Below are 19,328 nucleotides of genomic sequence, written 5' to 3'. Positions count from 1 at the left end.
GCCCTCTGTGTGGTGAGCTTAAAACATGAAACTCTCGTCCATAGTTTCCCCGTAAATATCCAAAAAACACACAAACAGAAGATTTAATTCTAAAACAGAAAAATGCTGCTTGTCTGGTTTTTAATTTTTCTGAAATTCTGTTTAGGTTTTAAGTCAATAAAATAAAATAAACACACCGTATATTTGTTATTTTGATTTGTTTTTCAAACGGAATAACCAAAGAACGAAGGGTACACGGATTGCATTCAAATAAGAGATGGTGAAAATCCACTTTTAAATGATAGAAACGGAAATGATGATGAAAAAGTTTGTAATACCTGGTGGTCCCTGCCTGTTGTTCCCCAGTACATCAATGGTTTGCTACAAGGGATTCCCAACTTCTCAAACACTCCAAAGGTCCATGTGCCGTACCTGCATGGAACAAGGAAGCATCACAACATGTCAATAAAGCTGTGTGTCAGGCACTTTTTACTTCTTAATCTGCAAATGTGTTTACTTTCAAAGCAAATCCCTTACATGACGAACAAAAAGAGAAATGAGATGAGCAGAATCCATGTTTCTAAGGAGAAGAAAGGAAGGAAGCTCATGGTTCTCTCCTTTATGGCGCTGACGCTCTGCTCTCTCCAGCTGTTTCCTGGATTCAGTCGAGCAAGAGCCAAGAGGAGGACAAACACTGTTACACAAGATCACGTGTAATACGTCAGCGAATAACAACCAGCAATCTGTCTTTAATGCCATTGTAAAAAGGAATATGGCAGGACATGTTTGTGTGTACAGAAGTCATGATACTGAAATGTTTAAATCATGATGTCTTCATGTAACTCAATTATTTCATACATCTGACCAAACAGCAGTTATAAACAGTCCCAAAAACATTTATCTTTCCAAACAAAATGATTTTAAATATTCCAAAGTTCACTAGAATCAATGGTCCTGTACAGCCACTCCTCAACAGTGATTTACTTCCCCTTGGCTGAACTCCCACACATTTCACTCATTTACGTAACAAGTTTGCGCAATAGCACATAAAAGCCTGTGAACGGGTCAGAGACTTTGCAGAGGATCGTGTTGCCAGAGAGGGACGACACAGTTTTAGACATGGGGCACTTCCTTTATTTATCAGCTGAGACTTGGACCCTTGTTGTTGCCCTCATCACTCTGTTCTTTGTGTGAGTATTTGAACAGAAGTGTTTGGATCAGGGGCAAGAACTACAGTCCTCAAGGACCAAATCCCTGAGACTTTTAGATGTCTCCATGCTCCAACACACATTAATCAAATGAATGGTTCATTATCATGCTTGACATGACATCTAAAAGTCTCAGGGATCCAGCCATTGAGGACCGGAGTTCCCACCCCTGGGTTTAGATTATGCTAACATATTTGTTTTTTCCTCCTTAAACCAAACTCATCTGTTTTATCTTCTTTTTACAGTTATGCTTATTGGACATATGGGACATTTAAGAAAATGGGCATTCCCGGTCCAAAGCCAGTGCCTCTTTTTGGGAATATGCTGGCTTACCGACAGGTTTGTTTCAAAAGCTACATGTTTGTGGTATTTTAATAAAAAAAAAATTCTCGCTCAGAATTACTAGCAGATTGTGTGATTTTGACAAAATCATGAAGGTTATTAAAGATAGATGTAAGATTGACATAATAATGTAAAAGGCACAGACAAATATTTAATGTATCCACTAACAACCAAGTCAACATAAAGGCTCATGGACTCAAGCAGCCAATGACTCAGCAAAGTAGAAACTTCTAAACAAGATTTGAAGATATTATTTTAGTGACTAAACATGTGTCAAAGTCCCAAGTTGCTTCTATTAGTGGGAAAACTTTTTCCTACCTCTTTTCAGGCATGCTAATCAGATATAAGATATACATGTATGTATGTTGATAAATATGTGTGGGTCTAAATAAACATAGTTTACTATTTTTTTTGTGTAAACTATATTTTCATAAGATATAATTCATTTTATTTATTAACATCAAATGGTGTATATATTTTTGGATGTGTATAGGAATATTCAATATGTATGTGATTGCACAAAATGTATCAAATGTCACATGCCTGAAAATTTTTTTTTAAAATAAATAAACTATAAAATCACTGATAAAAATATTTACTGACCTTAATTTAGATTTGTGCTGTATAAATCCAAATTATCTCAATTATTGAGAAGACAAGATAACGGGTATGGATATGTACTAGTGAAGTAACGATTCACTCAACTCCCGATACGATTCGCTCACATTTTTTTTTTTTTTTTTTTACAAAATGAAACTGATGACTGAAAAATATTGTATTTTACTTAAAAAAATACTGTGCTATTTTCTTTTATCTTTCATTGTCAAAAGAATCCCTTGATAAACTATGCAAAACAATGCAATTTAATTAAAAATTAAACAAAAAATCCTGAATGAAAAATAAAGAAATAGTACAAATGAAGAAGCCTATTCATCTAAATTCTGGCTTTCCAAAAAACAATGCAAAACTGCAAAATTGTTCCTTTTTAAAGGTGCAACTGAAAATGTATTTTGTGCCTTAACAATTGGTATTTAAAACAAATCCCATATCAAAGAAATAATCTCTCTCTCTCTCTCTCTCTCTCTCTCTCTCTCTCTCATATGGTTCCACACTTCTGATTTAAAACACAGTGGTGCATCCTGAATTTCAAATTCTAAATAGATAAAAGTCAAAAAAGTAAGGTAAAAAGTAAAAAAAAAAAAAAGTACTGCAATTAAGTTTCAGAGTATTGATATGAACCGTGACACCTTTGAATCGATTTTTAACTGCCTCACGATTAATCTTTACATCCCTAATATGTACATGTTATCATTTGTCCTTTTTTGGATCACTAACTGTCTCTTTCAATGTGTTTTGTTTATGTGCAGGGATTCTTGAATTTTGATCAAGACAACTTTAGAAAGTATGGGAAAACATGGGGGTGAGTAGGCCTGATCTTACAGCCATGTTTCAGTTTGATATTGTCAGCGTGGATCTTTTAATGCTGGTGTTTCCAATAAGGTGTAAATCACCAGCTTCATCACGATATGATACAATGTTGATATGTTTGGATGACAATACGATGTTTGCCGTTATCACAAAGTCTGAAGTTAATGATGCCACACTGTTATAATTTAAGAGGCATATGATGAGTTCGTGTAAAACCAAAATAACCACATGGTTTAGTTGTTTTGATTTGGTTTTAAAACGGAATAGCCAAAGAACAAAGGGTACACAGATAATATTGCTACATATATGGTTTTGATACAATTTTTTCTTCTTTAATATTAAATAAAATTCTCAAGTGGACTTCCAGACACTTGTTATTCAGTAGTCCTGTTTATTTACATGAACAGACGCTGTTTGTTGTGGGGCGTTAGTATACATAATCAACCCATTTACATGCACTGACCGAATACTGACTGCGGTCAAGCCAGCCGTGATTCCCGTTTGCCTGGTCAAATCAGCCACACGTTGTTTTCCAATGCGCGACTATACTATCACTTGATAATGAGAGCACCCTGAAGAGCTGCTGGAAGAGACTGGGGGTCAGACAACAGTCTCACAATCAGACCCTTGGACATTATAATACTTTTACAGTAATAATTATTATTATCTTCAGAAATAAACTGAAGATATCACAAAGGTATGCGTCTGGATTCCAAAGGACAACGTGAGAGAGAAAAAAAAAATTCCCATAAGTTGTCCATGATTCATATTTCGCTGAACTTAGTACTTCTTATAATAATAATAATAATAATAATAATAATAATAATAATTACTGTAAAATTATGATAATGTTCAAGGGTCTAATTGTGAGACTGTAGTCTGACCCCCAGTCTCTTCCAGTAGCTCTTCAGGGGGCGCTCTCATTATCATTACCGTAATTGTTAGTATAGTCGCGCAATAGAGAACAACGTGCGGCTGATTTGACCAGGCAAACGGGAATCACGGCTGGCTTGACCGCAGTGAATAACAAAAGTATCAGAGGGGTATTCAATAAAGCAGGTTATGTTCAAACTCTGAGTATGTTCAGGCTCAAATGAGGGAAACTCTGAGTATCCCATTCCTAAACGCGAGGTATGTTCTTCTCTGAGTATGTTACCATGGCAACATTGTCCGTGAACTAAACCTGGTCACTGGCAGGTTTTATCAAAGAAACCCTGGGTTTCAACCTGGCTCCGCCCACCTGAACACCGTTTCTGAACACTTTAATGAACCTTAACTTTTCTCTGAAACACATTAGTAACATCACACGCACCACAGACGTGTTCACATCATTACTAGTGTTGTGTTGCTTTACTTTTTTTTTTGTGCAAACGGTAGTTTTCTTTATAACACTGTGGATACTTAAGTGAAAGTCACTGAGAGGTTGATCTGCATTAAAACATCTACTGACGTCTGTAGTAAAGTTCACTGAATACAAACCTGTGGATAATATAAAGGAGATGAAAATGTAAATGAATCCACTTTTAAGGCTTGCTTGTTGTTTTATATTATTATACAGTTAAATATGGTCATGCATCTTTGAAGGTATGATGGCGCAGTGAGTTGTGACGCTGCTCTTGGAAGTGATGGGTCGCGGGGTTCGCGTTCAGCTACGGTGTTTCTTTATGACAATTTTTAGGACATTGAGATGACTCTGGCGACAATATTACATTAAAAATCAATATAATTGATTCGATATCAAGAGGCATTTACTGTCTTTATAGCCAGTGTAACGGGAGGGCTCTTTATGCAGCCATCCTATGCTGCTGCCACGCCTCCTCAGACACATTTTATTCATAATATTCCCTGCTCCTCACGTCACTGAAGCAATAAAGTGATGAAGGGAGCAAAAAGTGTGATTAATTACGGGTGATTTAAGCCACTATAGTCACTGAAGACTGAACGCACCTTTAGAACAGGCTCATATTCCTCAAACACCGGCTTAATTCACCCATTAGGGTGGATAAATCACTCCATTCCGTTTGGTTGTCATGGCAGCTCGAGGAAATCTCTGATCCATTGATGACGGCTTTTTATCGCGCGTGCACGTAAGTAACCCAAGGTTTACATACTCAGGGTTGATTGACCCACTTCATACCAGCTGTAATGGAATCCGATACCCAGAGTTTCCCATCGCGGGGTATGTTGACCTAGAGTTTATGGATAGACTCAGAGTTTGTTAACCCTCCTTTATGGAATACCCCTCTGAGCTCAGTTTGCGTGTCTGTGCACTCACGTGCGTGCTAAATCCCTAGCAAAACAACATTCTTCAACCCAATTCTTATCGTCTTAAAATCAGCATCACTACTATAGTGCTGCGCTTTCATTATTATTTCATTTCCTTATGTACAGTTCATCATTTTTACCTCTTTTATCGCGTGGCTTTTCTTCCTTGACTCCTTGCTACGTGTAAACAACGCAGGTTCCGTGCCGATACTTCAGCGCCTTCTCCGTTGGTAGTGTAACATCCCTGCATGTTTTATAGTTGTAGTGTTGTCGTTCTAATGTTAATGTTGATGATTCCAATTATCGCTTGTTCTTTGAATGCACCTTTGGGGGAGCTGGGATGTGAGTGGCTGAGTGAACGAGGGGGCGGGTGAGAGAGAGGAAGTGATCCCCTGTGTGTGTGTGTGTGTGTGTGTGTGTGTGTGTGTGTGTGTGTGTGTGTGTGTGTGTGTGTGTGTGTGTGTGTGTGTGTGTGTGTGTGTGTGTGTGTGTGTGTGTGTGTGTGTGTGTGTGTGGAGCTGGGAGGTTGATGAATGAGAGGAGCCTGATAAGCTTTGACCCATTTTGTTGTTTTGGCGTGGTTACGGCCGACAGTAACCGCAGTTCTGTACGGGAATAAAGCGGCTAACAAGAAAGAAGGTTATCGTCCTTTCCAGCGTTCTGTGGGACACTACAGTATTTTATAGGGGTCCGGATAAACGCCGGTGTCACGGTCTGAGTTTACCTCTGAGATTATAACCCTAACCCTAACATAACCCAATAAACAAATAAAACACGTCTCCGTTCACTTTGAAAACAAAAATAAACAATTTTTTTTTTTTTTTTTTAAACAAAAATAATTTTTCGGTAGTGCGCATGTGCGCATATATGCACATGTACAATCTCAGTACAATGTGGATCGATTTAGTGGACCGGCGTCACGGTCTGAGTTGACATCGTACTGAGTTCCTCTTAAAATCTCAGTACGTGACTGCTACGTACTGAGATATACCCGTACTGGGTTATACTGATATTAAAAAATAAAGTTACATTAGGTTAACTGTTTTTTTTTACTGCAAAGTGTATTATAATGTTTTTTTTTAAAAATAAATTTAATATTTATTTTCGTATGGAGTTTTATTGTAATCATGTTCCTTTTTTTTTTTTTTTCTCTTGTCTGCACATTCTGTCGAAGGTTAACACTACAAGAAGTGCAATCTTTTAACAGCAATGCATATTTTGTTATTGCAATTAAATAAATTTATTTATTTCATTGCATAATTGTGACCATCACCAGCCCTCCCTAGGGAAGGGTAAGAAATACTTTATTAAAGGGAGGATGTAAAAAAAGAGAGGGCAGTGTTACACCAAGGTGAGGGGTTGGAGAGGGGTGGGGAAGTTAACAGGGAAGAGGGATACAAGATAGGAAATGGAATGGGTGGGGAGTAGTCGATAGATTTCAAGTGATGCGATGTGAAATTGTGGTTGTGTATATTGTGCTTATTGTTGAGTTATCAAGCCAGTTTGGTGACCAGTGTGCGGCTTAGGAATAATGGTGGTGGCTGTGAGCAGAGGAAGAAGTGAGTGAAAATTCCATAAAACAGGTATTTGGGAACAACGTGTCTGTGGTTGAGCCCAGTATGAGTGTTATCCCACAGCCCAAGGCCAGTGCATCCATGACAAATGTATTTCCAAGAACCGCCACTGCAAAACCCACGAGCCGCCCCCGGGCCCCGGAAGCAGCCAGGCCAGCAGCAAGAGCGGGCAATCCGGGGGCCCCTGGCGACCACCACACGGCCAAGCAGCCCCCCGAACGCCCCCAAGATCCCAAACCGAGAGGCAACCATCGCCCCCCCCATACACACCCGAGAAAGCCCCAAGGAGCCAAGGACCCAGCGCACCACGCCACCAATCCAACCCCCAACCCCCAGACCCCCCACCCCATCCCCCCCCCACCCCCCCACCCCCCCGCGCCCAACCCCCCGAGGGGAGGGCCCAGAGAGCTCCCCGCCCGAGACCCCAGCGGAGGAGCCGAAGCCCACGCCCAGCAGACGACCAGAGCCACGCCGAACGGGCAGCCGGCGGGCACCCGCCGCCGGGCCCAGAGCCAGCAGGGACCCGACCCCAGGCCAGAGGGACCCGGAATGGACGCAGCACCAGGAGCAGCCCGCCTAGGGAGGACGACCACACCCCAAGCCGCATAAGGCACCAGGGGGCCGCCGGGAGTCTCCCCATCGGCCCCCAGGCACCCCAACCTAGCCCCCCATGGCGCCCCAAATCACCTATTGTTGATGTCGCCCGCGCCACGGGCTTTAGTTTTTTTTATTTATTTATTTATTTATTTTTTTTAAAAGCCAGGGCCCCCTCCAAAGGCCAAGCCAGACCGCCTTGCCGGGATGTGGCTCCCTGTGCATCCCCAGCACCCTGCCTCACGGGGCACTGCTCAAGCAGGGGCCGTACCATTAGGTATGCAAGGGCGCGGCACGCGGCACCCGCCCCGAAAGACCCCCGCCAGGACCGGCCCGGCCAGCCAGCCAATCATCCCGGGCCCCAGGAGCACCCCCCGGGACCAGGACCCCCCAAGGGCAAGCCCCCGGGCCAAGCCCCCCGGGACGCACCCCCCACCCCCGCCCAGGACCCGGCCACAGCCCAGCAGGACCGCACAGCCCCGGACAGCCCAAGGCCAGCAGCCCAGGGCCCGCCGCCCCCCGGGCAGCGCCAGCCACGGAGCAGCGCCCCCCACCGGCCCGCGAGCAACCGGCGATCCCCACCGCGGGGACGGAGGCACCCCAAAGGCACACATCAAGTGCGGAACCGCAGCCCCGAGCCAAAGATGCCCCGGACCCACCCACCAGTCCGCAGATGGCAGGACAGACCCACCAGGCGGCCGACAGCAACCTCCACCACCGGAACAGCTAGCGCCGCCCCCCAGTAAACAGCATCGCTCCGAGGCACCTAGCAACCCCGCCCCAACCCCGGTGAGGACACCAGCACACCCCCAGCACACCCACCCCCCAAACCGGCGAGGCAGGCCGCCCCAGGCCCGCACACCGCGGGGCCCGCCCCCAAGGCCACCAGCCGACGAAACAAGCACCAAGCCCCACCCAAGGGGAGGAAGCGTCCCCGCGCTCCACCAGGCCGACACCGCCCGGAAAGACCCCGCAAGGAGAGACCCCAGCAAAGCCCCCCCGAGACCCACCGCCACGCCCGACCACACCATCCTGATGTATTTTCACTCTATGTAGTGGCCCAGCCACCAACAGAGGGGCCAGGCCCCCACCGGAGAGGCCCAAATATGTGAGCCAACCCACCACCCTGTTATGGTGCCTCTCCATTCCCCAATGGAGAGGCACTTCCCTATCCCCTGTGTGAGTGTGTGTGTTCAGTGAATGTATGGGGTGTAATTAAAAGAAGGGGGATGGAGGGGAGCGGTGCTCCCCATCCTACCTCTGTGGATGTATGTGTATGTGGTGTAATAGGCCGGAGGGTGTAAGTGAGGGTACACCCTCCGGGGGGTGGCATGTTGAGGTGTGATTAAAATTGGAGGGATTAGTAGGGTAACTAGAGGTGGGAGTGCCGCCCCCACGCCACTACATAGTGACACAGGTGGCGGCCCCCTCCACCCCCAGTCCCACCATCCAGCCCCCCAAGGGTTGGGTATGGGTGTGTGGTGCATATTGTGAATGGGCCAGACCAGCTGGGAGTGAGGTGAAGTGTACATGTAGGAGGACTGTCCGGTGCGAGCCGGGCCCGTCCGCGTGGCGGGCCACGCGAGATGGTAGATGGTGCAGACGGGCAAGCGGCACTGTGGGCCCCGGAGCAGCAAAGCCGGAGACCCCCCCCACGGCACCCCCCAGACTGCGACGGCCCCGCGGAGCACGGCGGCACCCCCCACCCCCGGGCGCAGCCAGGCACCAACCCCGTCCCCCGGTGCCCCAGGGAGCGACCCCCGCCGCACGCCGGCCCAGAGCGACGCCCCCCCGCCGCCAAGGAGAGCGGCCGAGCAGGGGGGAGGCCCGTGCCCGCACCAGGGCCAGCACAGGCCCACCCGGCGCCACGACACAACACCCTCCACCGGAAGGCGGCCCCGGCCCCCCCGACGAAAGAGGACACCATCCACCGCCAAGCAGGGCCACCCCGCCAGCCACGGACCGGCAAGCCCGAGTACCGAAGCACCCCCAGCCCGGTACCGCCATCCCACACCAACGGCGCCAGAAGAGCCCCCCCCCACGGAGGGGACCCCCAACGACCCACGCACCGGCACGAGACACCCCCCCGACGCCAGCGCACCCCGGACGACAGCGGGCCCCAGGCCACCAGCCCCGCCCCACCCAAGGCTGCGCAGCGCCGCCACGAGCCGCGGCCGGTCCCCGGGCAGATTGTAATCATGTTCCTGAACTCCTTCTTGTTGGTGTCCCTTCATCATGAAGAAGATTAACTTGTCTATCATTTCTTTTGGCGTTGGAACCTCTCCTGCCTCGTATTTTGAGCAGTTGTACATTTTTGTACAAGAAAAGGAGCCATTCCGCACTCGTCAAATAACATTAGCTTTAAAATTATTTTTTCTTATCTCAGCCCGGCGGAAGTAGAAAAAAGCTAAGCGGAAGTAGCATAAATTCATTTTCCGGTAGTGCGCATGCTCATAACCGATCACAGACCGATGTGAACTCAGACCGTGTCACCGGGCAGCAAGGTTGGCGGAAATGGGGGCGCGTTGGGGGACCCCCATGGATGAGAGTGACTTTTCACAGGAGGAAGAAGAAGAAGAGACACCAGAATCAGCATGGTCACAAGTAGGGGATAGTTAGGCGAAAGAAGGAAGAAACTCGATTTAAAGTAATGCTGAAATTAGAATCAATGAACGTAGAGGGAGGAGTGACAAGAAATCCCTTTAGGTTGACTAGAGTACTGGTGAACAATGTAGGAGAGATTGAGATGGCGAGATGGGAGTTTTTTGATTATCTGTAAAACGAACAGATCATTTCAAACAAAATTTTAGGGATGGAGTTTGCCTTATTATAAAATGAGTGCATACAGAGTAGTAAATAATAAAACAAATATATATATTTTTGTGTAGTTGTATATTGTTTTCTACATTTTTTATTCTGTTTTTGAGAAACAATCAGTCATTTCATAAAATACTCATTTTTAACTCCTGCGGGGAAAACAAAAATAGATGTAATAAACAAAAAACCCATAATTTAACAAAAATGTACGTAAAAAATAAAGTAAGATACAATTAAAAGGTATATATAAGTTGTAGTGACATGGATTATACTGACTGCTCCTTTTTAATTATTTATATGTCATATAAAGATATATGAAAACAGAATGAATGTCACCCAATTGCAAACTCCCCTTAAAGTTCAATGGTTTACTGAATCTGATCAGGTTTATTGAAGCCAGAAAGGGAGGGGGCGTAATAAATGGTCCCCGGAACTATTTAATCATAAAAACCAGTAATAATGTATGGTGGTCACATAATCCCACCTGACACCTTGGACAAAGAGGATCAGAATCAGATATGTTTTATTTGCAAAGTACAGTTTTAGGACAGCATGAGGAATTTGACTTGGTAGTTGGTGGTAGTACATAAAAACAAAGAAACAAGCTGGCAACAACATGACATGTCTACATACTGACATCTTAGCAATCAGGTGAGAAAACAAGTTTATAAAAACGAATAATCTGTGTCTGTCTCAGTGTGTGTGGCACAGAATTCCGCCGGAATGAAAATTATACCTGGAACCGTTTTATAGCGGTTGGCTCCACATTCAGGAAGTGGCAGCGGGGCATTACTGGTCGGCGGCTGCATAGTACCTTGTACAAATTTTGGTGGCAGCAGGGGTTGCAAGGCTTTGTTGTCTCGTGGCATTTGCTACGTTATGCCACCATCCCCGTGCAGGATATGGTGGTACGGAGGTACAGACGTGCTATGTGAATTTCAAAATAAAGGCGTATCTTAAAGCATCGATGTAATTGGATCATTAATTATTTAATCGATGTATTGTTACACGACTAGTTTCCAATTACCTGGACATTAGTTATTTTCTCTTTCATCACCTCAAACAGATGACTAGATTTGTGAACAAATCAATAACTCTGATACATGTAAAGCTACAATGTAAACAAAGACCTGTTACTCAATCAGCCTCCCTTGTCCTCCTCTCTGTGTCTGTGTAGCTCTTCTGGAGCTTTTCAACCTGCAGTTCTCAGTCCAGGGGTGGGGGTTTGAAACCCCACTTCTTTACCAGTTACTAGTCTTGTGATAACCAACATGACCATTGTTCTCTTTCGTTGCATTTGCTTCACCTCTCTGTTGTCCCCCTTATACGACACTGTGTATGTGTGTGACAGTTTACACATTTACCAACTCCCCAATAATGATTCTGCACATGCATTTCGGTTTACAGAATTTAACAATATATAGATATAAAATAGAGCCCAACTGGTTAATAGGTGCATATGAATAATCGGGCCCATTTTAGTTATTTTTATTTTGTATATCGGCCGATAAATCGGCTATCAACCAATATATTAGCTATCAACTAATATAATTAGATATTGGCAGATAGTATGTCGGCTTTTTGAAACCCCCAGTATTGGTATTGGTATGTGCCCTAAAAATCCGATATTGGTTGGGCTCATATATAAAATATTCAATTTAATCAGCCGTACATGTGCTTGACCAAAATCTGTTTTTGTTGTGACTGTGTTCAGTATCTTTGATGGTCGTCAGCCCGTGCTTTGCATCACAGACCCTACCATGATAAAAGCTGTACTGGTCAAGGAGTGTTACTCTTTCTTCACCAACCGCAGAGTAAGCACACACTATGCTTATTGTTAAAATGAGATGTTTTCATGCCCTCTGACCCTCACCTCTGGCTGCTGTCTGACTCTGATGCAGAACTTCCGTCTGAACGGGCCTATGTATGATGCCGTGTCCATCGCAGAGGACGATCAGTGGAGGAGGATACGCAGCATCCTCACTCCCTCTTTCACATCGGGAAGACTGAAGGAGGTATAACTGTTGGAAGCAGTTAATTTATCAACTTGGCCTGTACTCAGATACAAAGAAGCAATTGTTTAAAGAATTAGCTGATCACATTAGTTTGGATGAGAATGGTGCCTGTTTGGGTCGCTTAGGTTTTCAGTGGTGGTGGTCCAGCGTTTTTCTGGATGAAGTTTGCATGTTTTTTAGAGAAAGATTTAGTCAATGTGTCACCTCGTTCTTCTGTTTCTGTGCTTTTGTGTGTGCTGTTTCTTTTCTGTGCATCAGATGTTTGGCATCATGAAACATCACAGTGATAATCTGGTGAGCAGCATGAAAAAGACCGCAGACAAAGATGAACCTTTAGATTTAAAGGAGTAAGAATGTCTCCAACCACTCAACCTTACATAGGAGTTATTCCAGAAATATAGGACCATCCCTAATTGTTCCTTTAATATTAACAAGTGGGTTTGGGGTGTCTTTTTGTGCTTTCATAGGTTCTTTGGATCTTACAGTATGGATACAGTGACCAGCACCTCTTTCAGTGTGGACATAGACTCACTCAACAACCCCTCAGACCCTTTCGTCTCCAACATCAAAAAGATGCTCAAGTTTGACCTTCTCAGCCCTCTCTTCCTCATCATTAGTAAATAATTATTATATTTAATCCATGCATATATGGTTAGGAGCTCATTTCTAACCATATTTAATTTTCTCTTGTTGTATAATTTCAGCCTTCTTCCCCTTTTTTGGTCCCATTTTTGAAAAATTCGAGTTTTCCTTTTTCCCTTCAGAAGTGACAGACTTTTTTTACACTGCACTGCAAAAGATCAAGTCAAACCGTGAGGAAAGTGCTAAAAAGGTACTTCATGGTGAACAATTGCTTTATGTGCTAACCGTGGAATGCCCAAAGTAATTGCAGAACATTTGCAGTTCTCATTTATTTTCAGCTTTTTTACTGAAGGATTATTTTTGTATACAGATGGAAATGTAATACACATATTTGTAAGTAATTACATTTGAGCCTATGCATGTTCCTTTTTGATTTACTATCAGACTCGTGTGGACTTCCTCCAGCTGATGATTGACTCACAGAAAAACACTGATCCCAGTAATAAAGAAAAAGGTATATTGTGAATATAAATCAGCAGAAAAATCTACAATAAACCTGAATCCATGATTTAATTAACCTTGCTTGTCCCTCCAGGTTTGAGCGACCACGAGATCCTTTCCCAAGCAATGATTTTCCTCTTTGCTGGCTATGAAACAACCAGCAGCTCACTCACTTTCCTAGCCTACAACCTGGCAACCAACCCTGAGGTCATGACAAAGATGCAGGAAGAAATTGACAGAACCTTCCCAAACAAGGTTTGTCCTAATCTCGCAAGTCTGCAACTCTAGAGATAAAGAACGGATGCAAGCATCATTTCTGGCCACTTTTGAAGAGAAATACCTTGTTCGGAATAGTTTATACATTCTAACGGTACAATAAAACAATCATATGCCTGCAATCCCCACTCATCCCAAAGTTGCTGAGGTCTATCCCATCTGACTCAGAATGTGTCTTTAGCCCGCGAGACTTTATAACGGCAGGGGATCTAAAACTGTCGTACTCAAACAAGAATTCCCCCTCTACCTTGTCACCGAAGCTGGCTGCCTATCCTCTATTATTGTTATCTAATAAAGAAAAGGACTAAGTGTACTTCCTTCTATTGGAAGTCTATCCTATTTTTGGTCTCTGAGTAGTCTCGCTATAGTTTTTTGGGATTGATATTAAGACCCATCCAATATAGGTCGAAGCTGGAAACAACTCTTTTTTACAACAGCATGAGTTAGCTCACCCCGGGCACCCCTATTAAGAGGATACCAAGGGCAGGCTCACTTACCAGAGGCCTAGAAGTGTGTCCTCCACTCAGGCGCCGTCTCAGATGCGGGTGTTTGCAGGCGGTTAATTTAATCAAGTAGGCTTCTTAATAGTTAATGAATTTTTATTATCGGTTTACAAAAATTAAAAGTCAATCAAAAAAGTTTCAAAATATCAAAGTCTTAAACTATCAGCCGATAGAGAAAGAAGGGGGTTTCATGAACAACTAGAATATCCGTGTAAGAGAAGCTCCCGAACACAATATATCAATGGTATATATAGCCTGAAGCATGGCGTGATAATATGTCATAATACATGATCTGACCACCTAAGCGAATAGAAAAATAGGACAAAAGTTCACACAGATGTCATGGCCCAGCTGGCATAACAGGTGTTCACAAAGGGTGGTTTCCATACTAGTTGTTGTTGTTTGTGGTTAACACTTGATACATAACAAGGTGTTGTCTTCCTGTTAAGTAAAGTGTGACTTCTTACACCTAAAGTGTGACTTCTTACACCTAAAGTGTGACTTCTTACACCTCGAGGTGATAGTTTTAGCACCTTCTGTGGAAAACAGGTGTTGTTTTGGGTATCACTTAACAACATTTGCTTTGCAGCTGTGTCTTTACAAAAAGCTGTAAACAGGTGTGACATGTCAGAACAGGCTAATAGCTGTAATGGTTAAATAAGCATTTCTTTTGCAGAATAATGAATGAATGATTAATACACACCATACAACAGAATGCTATGCAGGGTATCAATCTGGGCAGAGTGGGTATCATTCATGAGCTCTTATTTATTGTATGTAGCTAATCTGGTCACCTCCCACATGCCAAAAACCCTTACCAGTATTATTTTTGATTGGAGTCTCTATTCTCTAGTGTGCCACCCAGAAAAGAATAAGTCGGTTTCTAAGAAAAATGGATGATATCTGAGTGAACAATTCTTGGTCACACTATAAAGTCATGCTATAAACTATCTTTTTGTTGTACACTGTCATACATGAGTGTATCTATTGTGGAACCATGTGTTTGGGCAGGCTCCTGTTGACTACCAGACACTGATGCAGATGGAGTATCTGGACTGCGCCATCAACGAGTCTCTCCGATTGTATCCCATCGCTGCTCGTCTGGAGCGTGTGGCCAAGGCATCAGTAGAGATAAATGGCCTTGTGATTCCCAAAGATATGGTGGTCATGGTCCCCACCTGGCCCCTACATAGAGACCCTAATATTTGGCCTGAACCAGAGAAATTCAAGCCTGAAAGGTACACAATTTTCATACAGTTTCATATTCCTAGAGGCTTACCCACCCTATGTTGAGACAATTTCTCCTGCTTTTAACAATTGCTTTAATGGGATCCTCCACTGTTTTTACATATGTGAAGGTCAGTGCCAAAAACATGTTCTATATATCCCTTTTATGGCCTTTTCAAGGTGAGCCTTAGTTACAGATGAAGAGCCAGGGTCTGCCATCTTGAATGGCATGCAAAGCATATTGGGTTGAAGATGTCATGCGAGCAGACTGCCGCTACTTTCACTATACCAGACCCATTGTGTGGGTGTATCCATTTTCTGACCTGCTTCTTCCCTTTTTCAAGGTTCGTGTTGTGCCATGTTGTTTAAATCTGCAAGAGAAGTAACAGTTGAACAGTAATGTCACAGATTCTTCTGTACCAGTTAGAATCTGAGGGTGTACTCACACTGGCAACCAGGGCCGTTCCTAACCAGCTCTGTGCATGTGTGAAACCATGGGGGGCCATTGTCTGGCCTGCGTAGGTGTGAACTGCACCACAGGGGGGTTAACGGCCCGATGGTCCTGCTGGAAGAGGTGGTCCAAACAGCGTGCCAGACTGGCACGGTTGGCCACGCACAACTCGACTCGACCCGCGCGCAAAATGTGATGACGTTGGTACCGCGCGACGCTTTACGGCACATAAACATCTGCATTCCGCAATGATAGCGGTGTCAGAAGTGCTCGTTAGCCGATGAAAAGTTCAGAGTTGGCGTTACCTGATATATATGAACAACACCACAGAGAACTCATGGAGGAAGAGGACAACATGACCGTCAGGACTTCTCTTTGTTCAGCCGACAGCCGGACAGTAACGGAGTGTAGCAGCTCATCATCAGGTCCGGGTATTTCCGAGGGTATAAATATACATATAAAAAGAAAGGAAGACGAGCCAGATAATTCTAAACTTTAGAATATAATACAATCATAACTTTTAATCAGAAATATGACTCTTCTCAAAACAACAAACTTTGATATCTTTGTCGCACAATATCTAAGCTTCCAATGAATTATTTACAAAAAAAAAAAAAAAAAAGTTCACTGATCAGTGAACTTTTTTTATTTGGAAATTATTCACTGGAAGCTTCTCTGGTGGCATGTGCAGTGGTTGTTGTTATTATTATTATTGTATGAAGCCAACATTACTGTAGCTCTGCACAGCATTGTTGTCCTGTTAAAATATTTTTATACAAAGACTTAAAAACAATCTGAAATTAGTGATGACTCAAGTAAATCACCTTTATTATGCATTATAACAATCTGTTCCTTAAGTCTCTACATTATTGAAACAATTAAAAACATCTCTTAAAAAATAAAATTACAGAACATTAAATAATCATTTAATATACATTTCAATAAATAAGTGCATCCCATGTTCCCATGTTGACTCTGAGCTTTATTCTGTGTAGAAGTGATGGGTCTAGACCAGATGATGGAAACTAGGATCAGCTCATGCTTTTAATGTCCAGGGAGGGGCGTGTCCACTCTGCATGGACTTAAAGAAGAAGAAATAAAAGAAGAGTTAGATAATGTCATGTTCATCAAATGGAAAACTGAAAGTGATGGAGATAAATATGATCAAATGGACACACAGACACACACACACACACAAAGTTTAAACAAACACACAAATACTCTGTCCTAAATTGTCTCACACATTAAAAGCATCTATTTACACTTATATTAATGTACACAAAGACTAGCTCCACAAAATCAGAACGACATTTATTGATCCAGGAATTAAACTGATCTTACCTTTATAGGCTCAGTTTCCTCCTTTGTTTTCAAATCCATTTGAACCTCCATTCATGGTGGTTTTTATCGTCAGAGAGAGTCTTTCATTTTTAATAAATCCACCGTTATTTGGTCTGTTTTAATCTTTCTTTCTCACTCACTTGGTTCTCTCTGTTCCTTGTGTCGATTTCGTCAAAACAAAGCAGCATCTTTAATGTTTCCGTTACGTGTGAGTAAAATTACCGCAATGTACCGACACTGGCTGTAAAGAGTAACTTATTATCTTTCATAAACTGGTGGAATTTCTCCGATAGAACAAATATGAGCAGAGTTACGGTCATTTAAATTAACGTGATGCGTTCAGGGACCCTGGGAAACCCAGTCCGTGAAAAGAGCACGTGTCTGGGTAAATCTTGGTTTATAGTTACCCTACGCAACAGAAAATATGAAATTAACAGAATGTACTGTCAACAACAAACCCAGAGTCGCTTAATGGTGACGTAACGCCATACATGTGTCATAAATTAACGTGATGATGTGTTTCTCTGTGGGAACCGAGTTGAGCTGGTGATCACGTCCGTTCTACCGTGCCAGAAAAGGGACAGGGAGGGGGGGGTTCCTGCTGTGAGCTTGGAACGGCCCCAGTTGCCAGTGTGAGTACACCCTGAGTATTCCCCCAGCAAGGACAGAACTGAAAGAAGAGGGTTCTGTTCATGCTAATACAGGCACTCAATATCGTAGAAGCATTTCTGCCGGATGACCTCGTCAACTCTTAATGCGTTGCGTGCCATTCAAGTATGCAGCCCGCCAGCTCTTTTTTTATTTTCATTTTAATTGAACAAATAATTTGTACAAATAAGCCACTTAAATGTAATATACAGCAATCAATAGGATCATAGAATTAGTAGCATTTTAAGAACCAAACCATAAACATAATACAGAGAGGAAAGGAACAGACCAACAAAAACATATACAAAAAAAGTATACCTACATAAAGGCATTCAATAGAACATAAATCAATGGTACATCAGAAATTAGATTTAATGGGGGCTTTGGTTTCTTGTCAAGTTAACTCTTTATTCATATCTATTATTTTGGTTGCTTTATTTTTTCTGTTTTGTGTAAATTTTAAAATATTTTTAATACTGTAGAAATGAATTGTGAAAGTTAGTGAAATAAGACTTAACTTTGGCCTTGGCTCTTTAACTGTAAAAAGGCTCATCTTTAAAAAGCAATAAAAGGATTATGGGTCAATGTTAGACATTTTATTCAGGACAGAAGTGTCCCTTTGAGATTGTATTGTGAGTTTTTATTTTCACACCTATAGGTTCAGCAAGGAAAACAAAGATACGATTGATCCCTACACGTACATGCCCTTTGGATTAGGGCCAAGGAACTGCCTTGGTATGCGCTTTGCCATTCTGTCCATTAAACTTGCTATGGTTGAGATCCTGCAGAAGTTCAGCTTTGCTATGTGCAAAGAAACTGAGGTGAGTTCAACCTTTGCACTGATTTTAATGTTTAATTTTAATTGGCTATTCAATGCTGTTATCAGTGGATAAGTTGATGATAAAAACCCTACTTTTGTCCAAAGATCAAAATCAATAAACTGACACATTGTTTTGATCAAGTAACTGAAAATGATTTTATGCATTTAGGAAATTTGATCTCTGAATATCTTGAGATTTTTTTTTAAATTTTTTTTTTTTCCCCCCTTTTTTCTACAAACGACTCTAGGTCCCTCTGGAGCTTGATGTCCAGGGTTTGATGGCTCCAAAACGACCAATCAAACTGAAGCTGGTGCCCCGCTGTTAAAGCTAAAGAAAACGGCTTTGAAAAACATTCATCTATATACACAACACAACCGTTTACAATTGGCTGTCTGCAATTTATTATATACATCTGAATGCTTGTTTTAAAATATGTATCAGTGCAACTGTTTGAATCTTTTGTATAATTTTATATTAAATGAACTTCAGGTAGAAACTACTGCAACTATATCAATCAAGAGGATTTACTTTATTTCAAGCTGGGCTTTTGTTCTTTTAAATGCAACATGTATGTTCTATATGTTCTCAAATCATAAAAATGACAATCAACAGTGTGTGGAAATGTAAAAACATGAGCAATGTCTTAACCTAAAAGGTAAACAATATTTCTGATTTATACAGTATCTCTTATAGCTGTATGGGGCGAAAATTGTAAAGTTGTGCATGCTAAAATAAACAGCAACATTTAGCAACAAA

At 42.7% G+C, this 19,328-nt stretch overlaps 2 protein-coding genes across 4 annotated transcripts in view; one reads left to right on the top strand and one right to left on the bottom strand.

Moving 5' to 3' along the window:
- The window catches only part of LOC114471231 (cytochrome P450 3A30-like), a 26,151-nt gene extending 20,610 nt beyond the window's left edge, over positions 1 to 5,541 (bottom strand). For 2 of the 3 annotated variants that reach the window (XM_028459904.1, XM_028459920.1), the window contains exons 1-3: positions 5,363 to 5,541; positions 517 to 634; positions 318 to 411 (exon numbers count right to left, since the gene is read on the bottom strand). In XM_028459904.1, the coding sequence (XP_028315705.1) occupies positions 318 to 411; positions 517 to 587 (165 nt within the window). In that variant the 5' untranslated portion in view covers positions 588 to 634; positions 5,363 to 5,541. Of the gene's footprint in view, positions 1 to 317; positions 412 to 516; positions 674 to 5,362 lie in introns of all 3 variants that reach the window. The other variant, XM_028459912.1, reaches the window with a different exon arrangement.
- Positions 1,009 to 19,328, top strand: LOC114471248 (cytochrome P450 3A40-like). Its single transcript, XM_028459932.1, has 13 exons — positions 1,009 to 1,169; positions 1,433 to 1,526; positions 2,897 to 2,949; positions 11,922 to 12,021; positions 12,109 to 12,222; positions 12,481 to 12,569; positions 12,690 to 12,838; positions 12,927 to 13,054; positions 13,249 to 13,318; positions 13,400 to 13,560; positions 15,096 to 15,322; positions 18,410 to 18,572; positions 18,820 to 19,328. The coding sequence occupies exons 1-13, from the start codon at positions 1,099 to 1,101 to the stop codon at positions 18,895 to 18,897; spliced, it is 1,497 nt and encodes a 498-aa protein (XP_028315733.1). The 5' UTR covers positions 1,009 to 1,098; the 3' UTR covers positions 18,898 to 19,328.

The sequence above is a fragment of the Gouania willdenowi genome, chromosome 1 (assembly GCF_900634775.1).
Source record: "Gouania willdenowi chromosome 1, fGouWil2.1, whole genome shotgun sequence".
NCBI classification, from domain to species: Eukaryota; Metazoa; Chordata; class Actinopteri; order Blenniiformes; family Gobiesocidae; genus Gouania; species Gouania willdenowi.
This window is presented reverse-complemented; position numbering and strand designations above follow the sequence as displayed.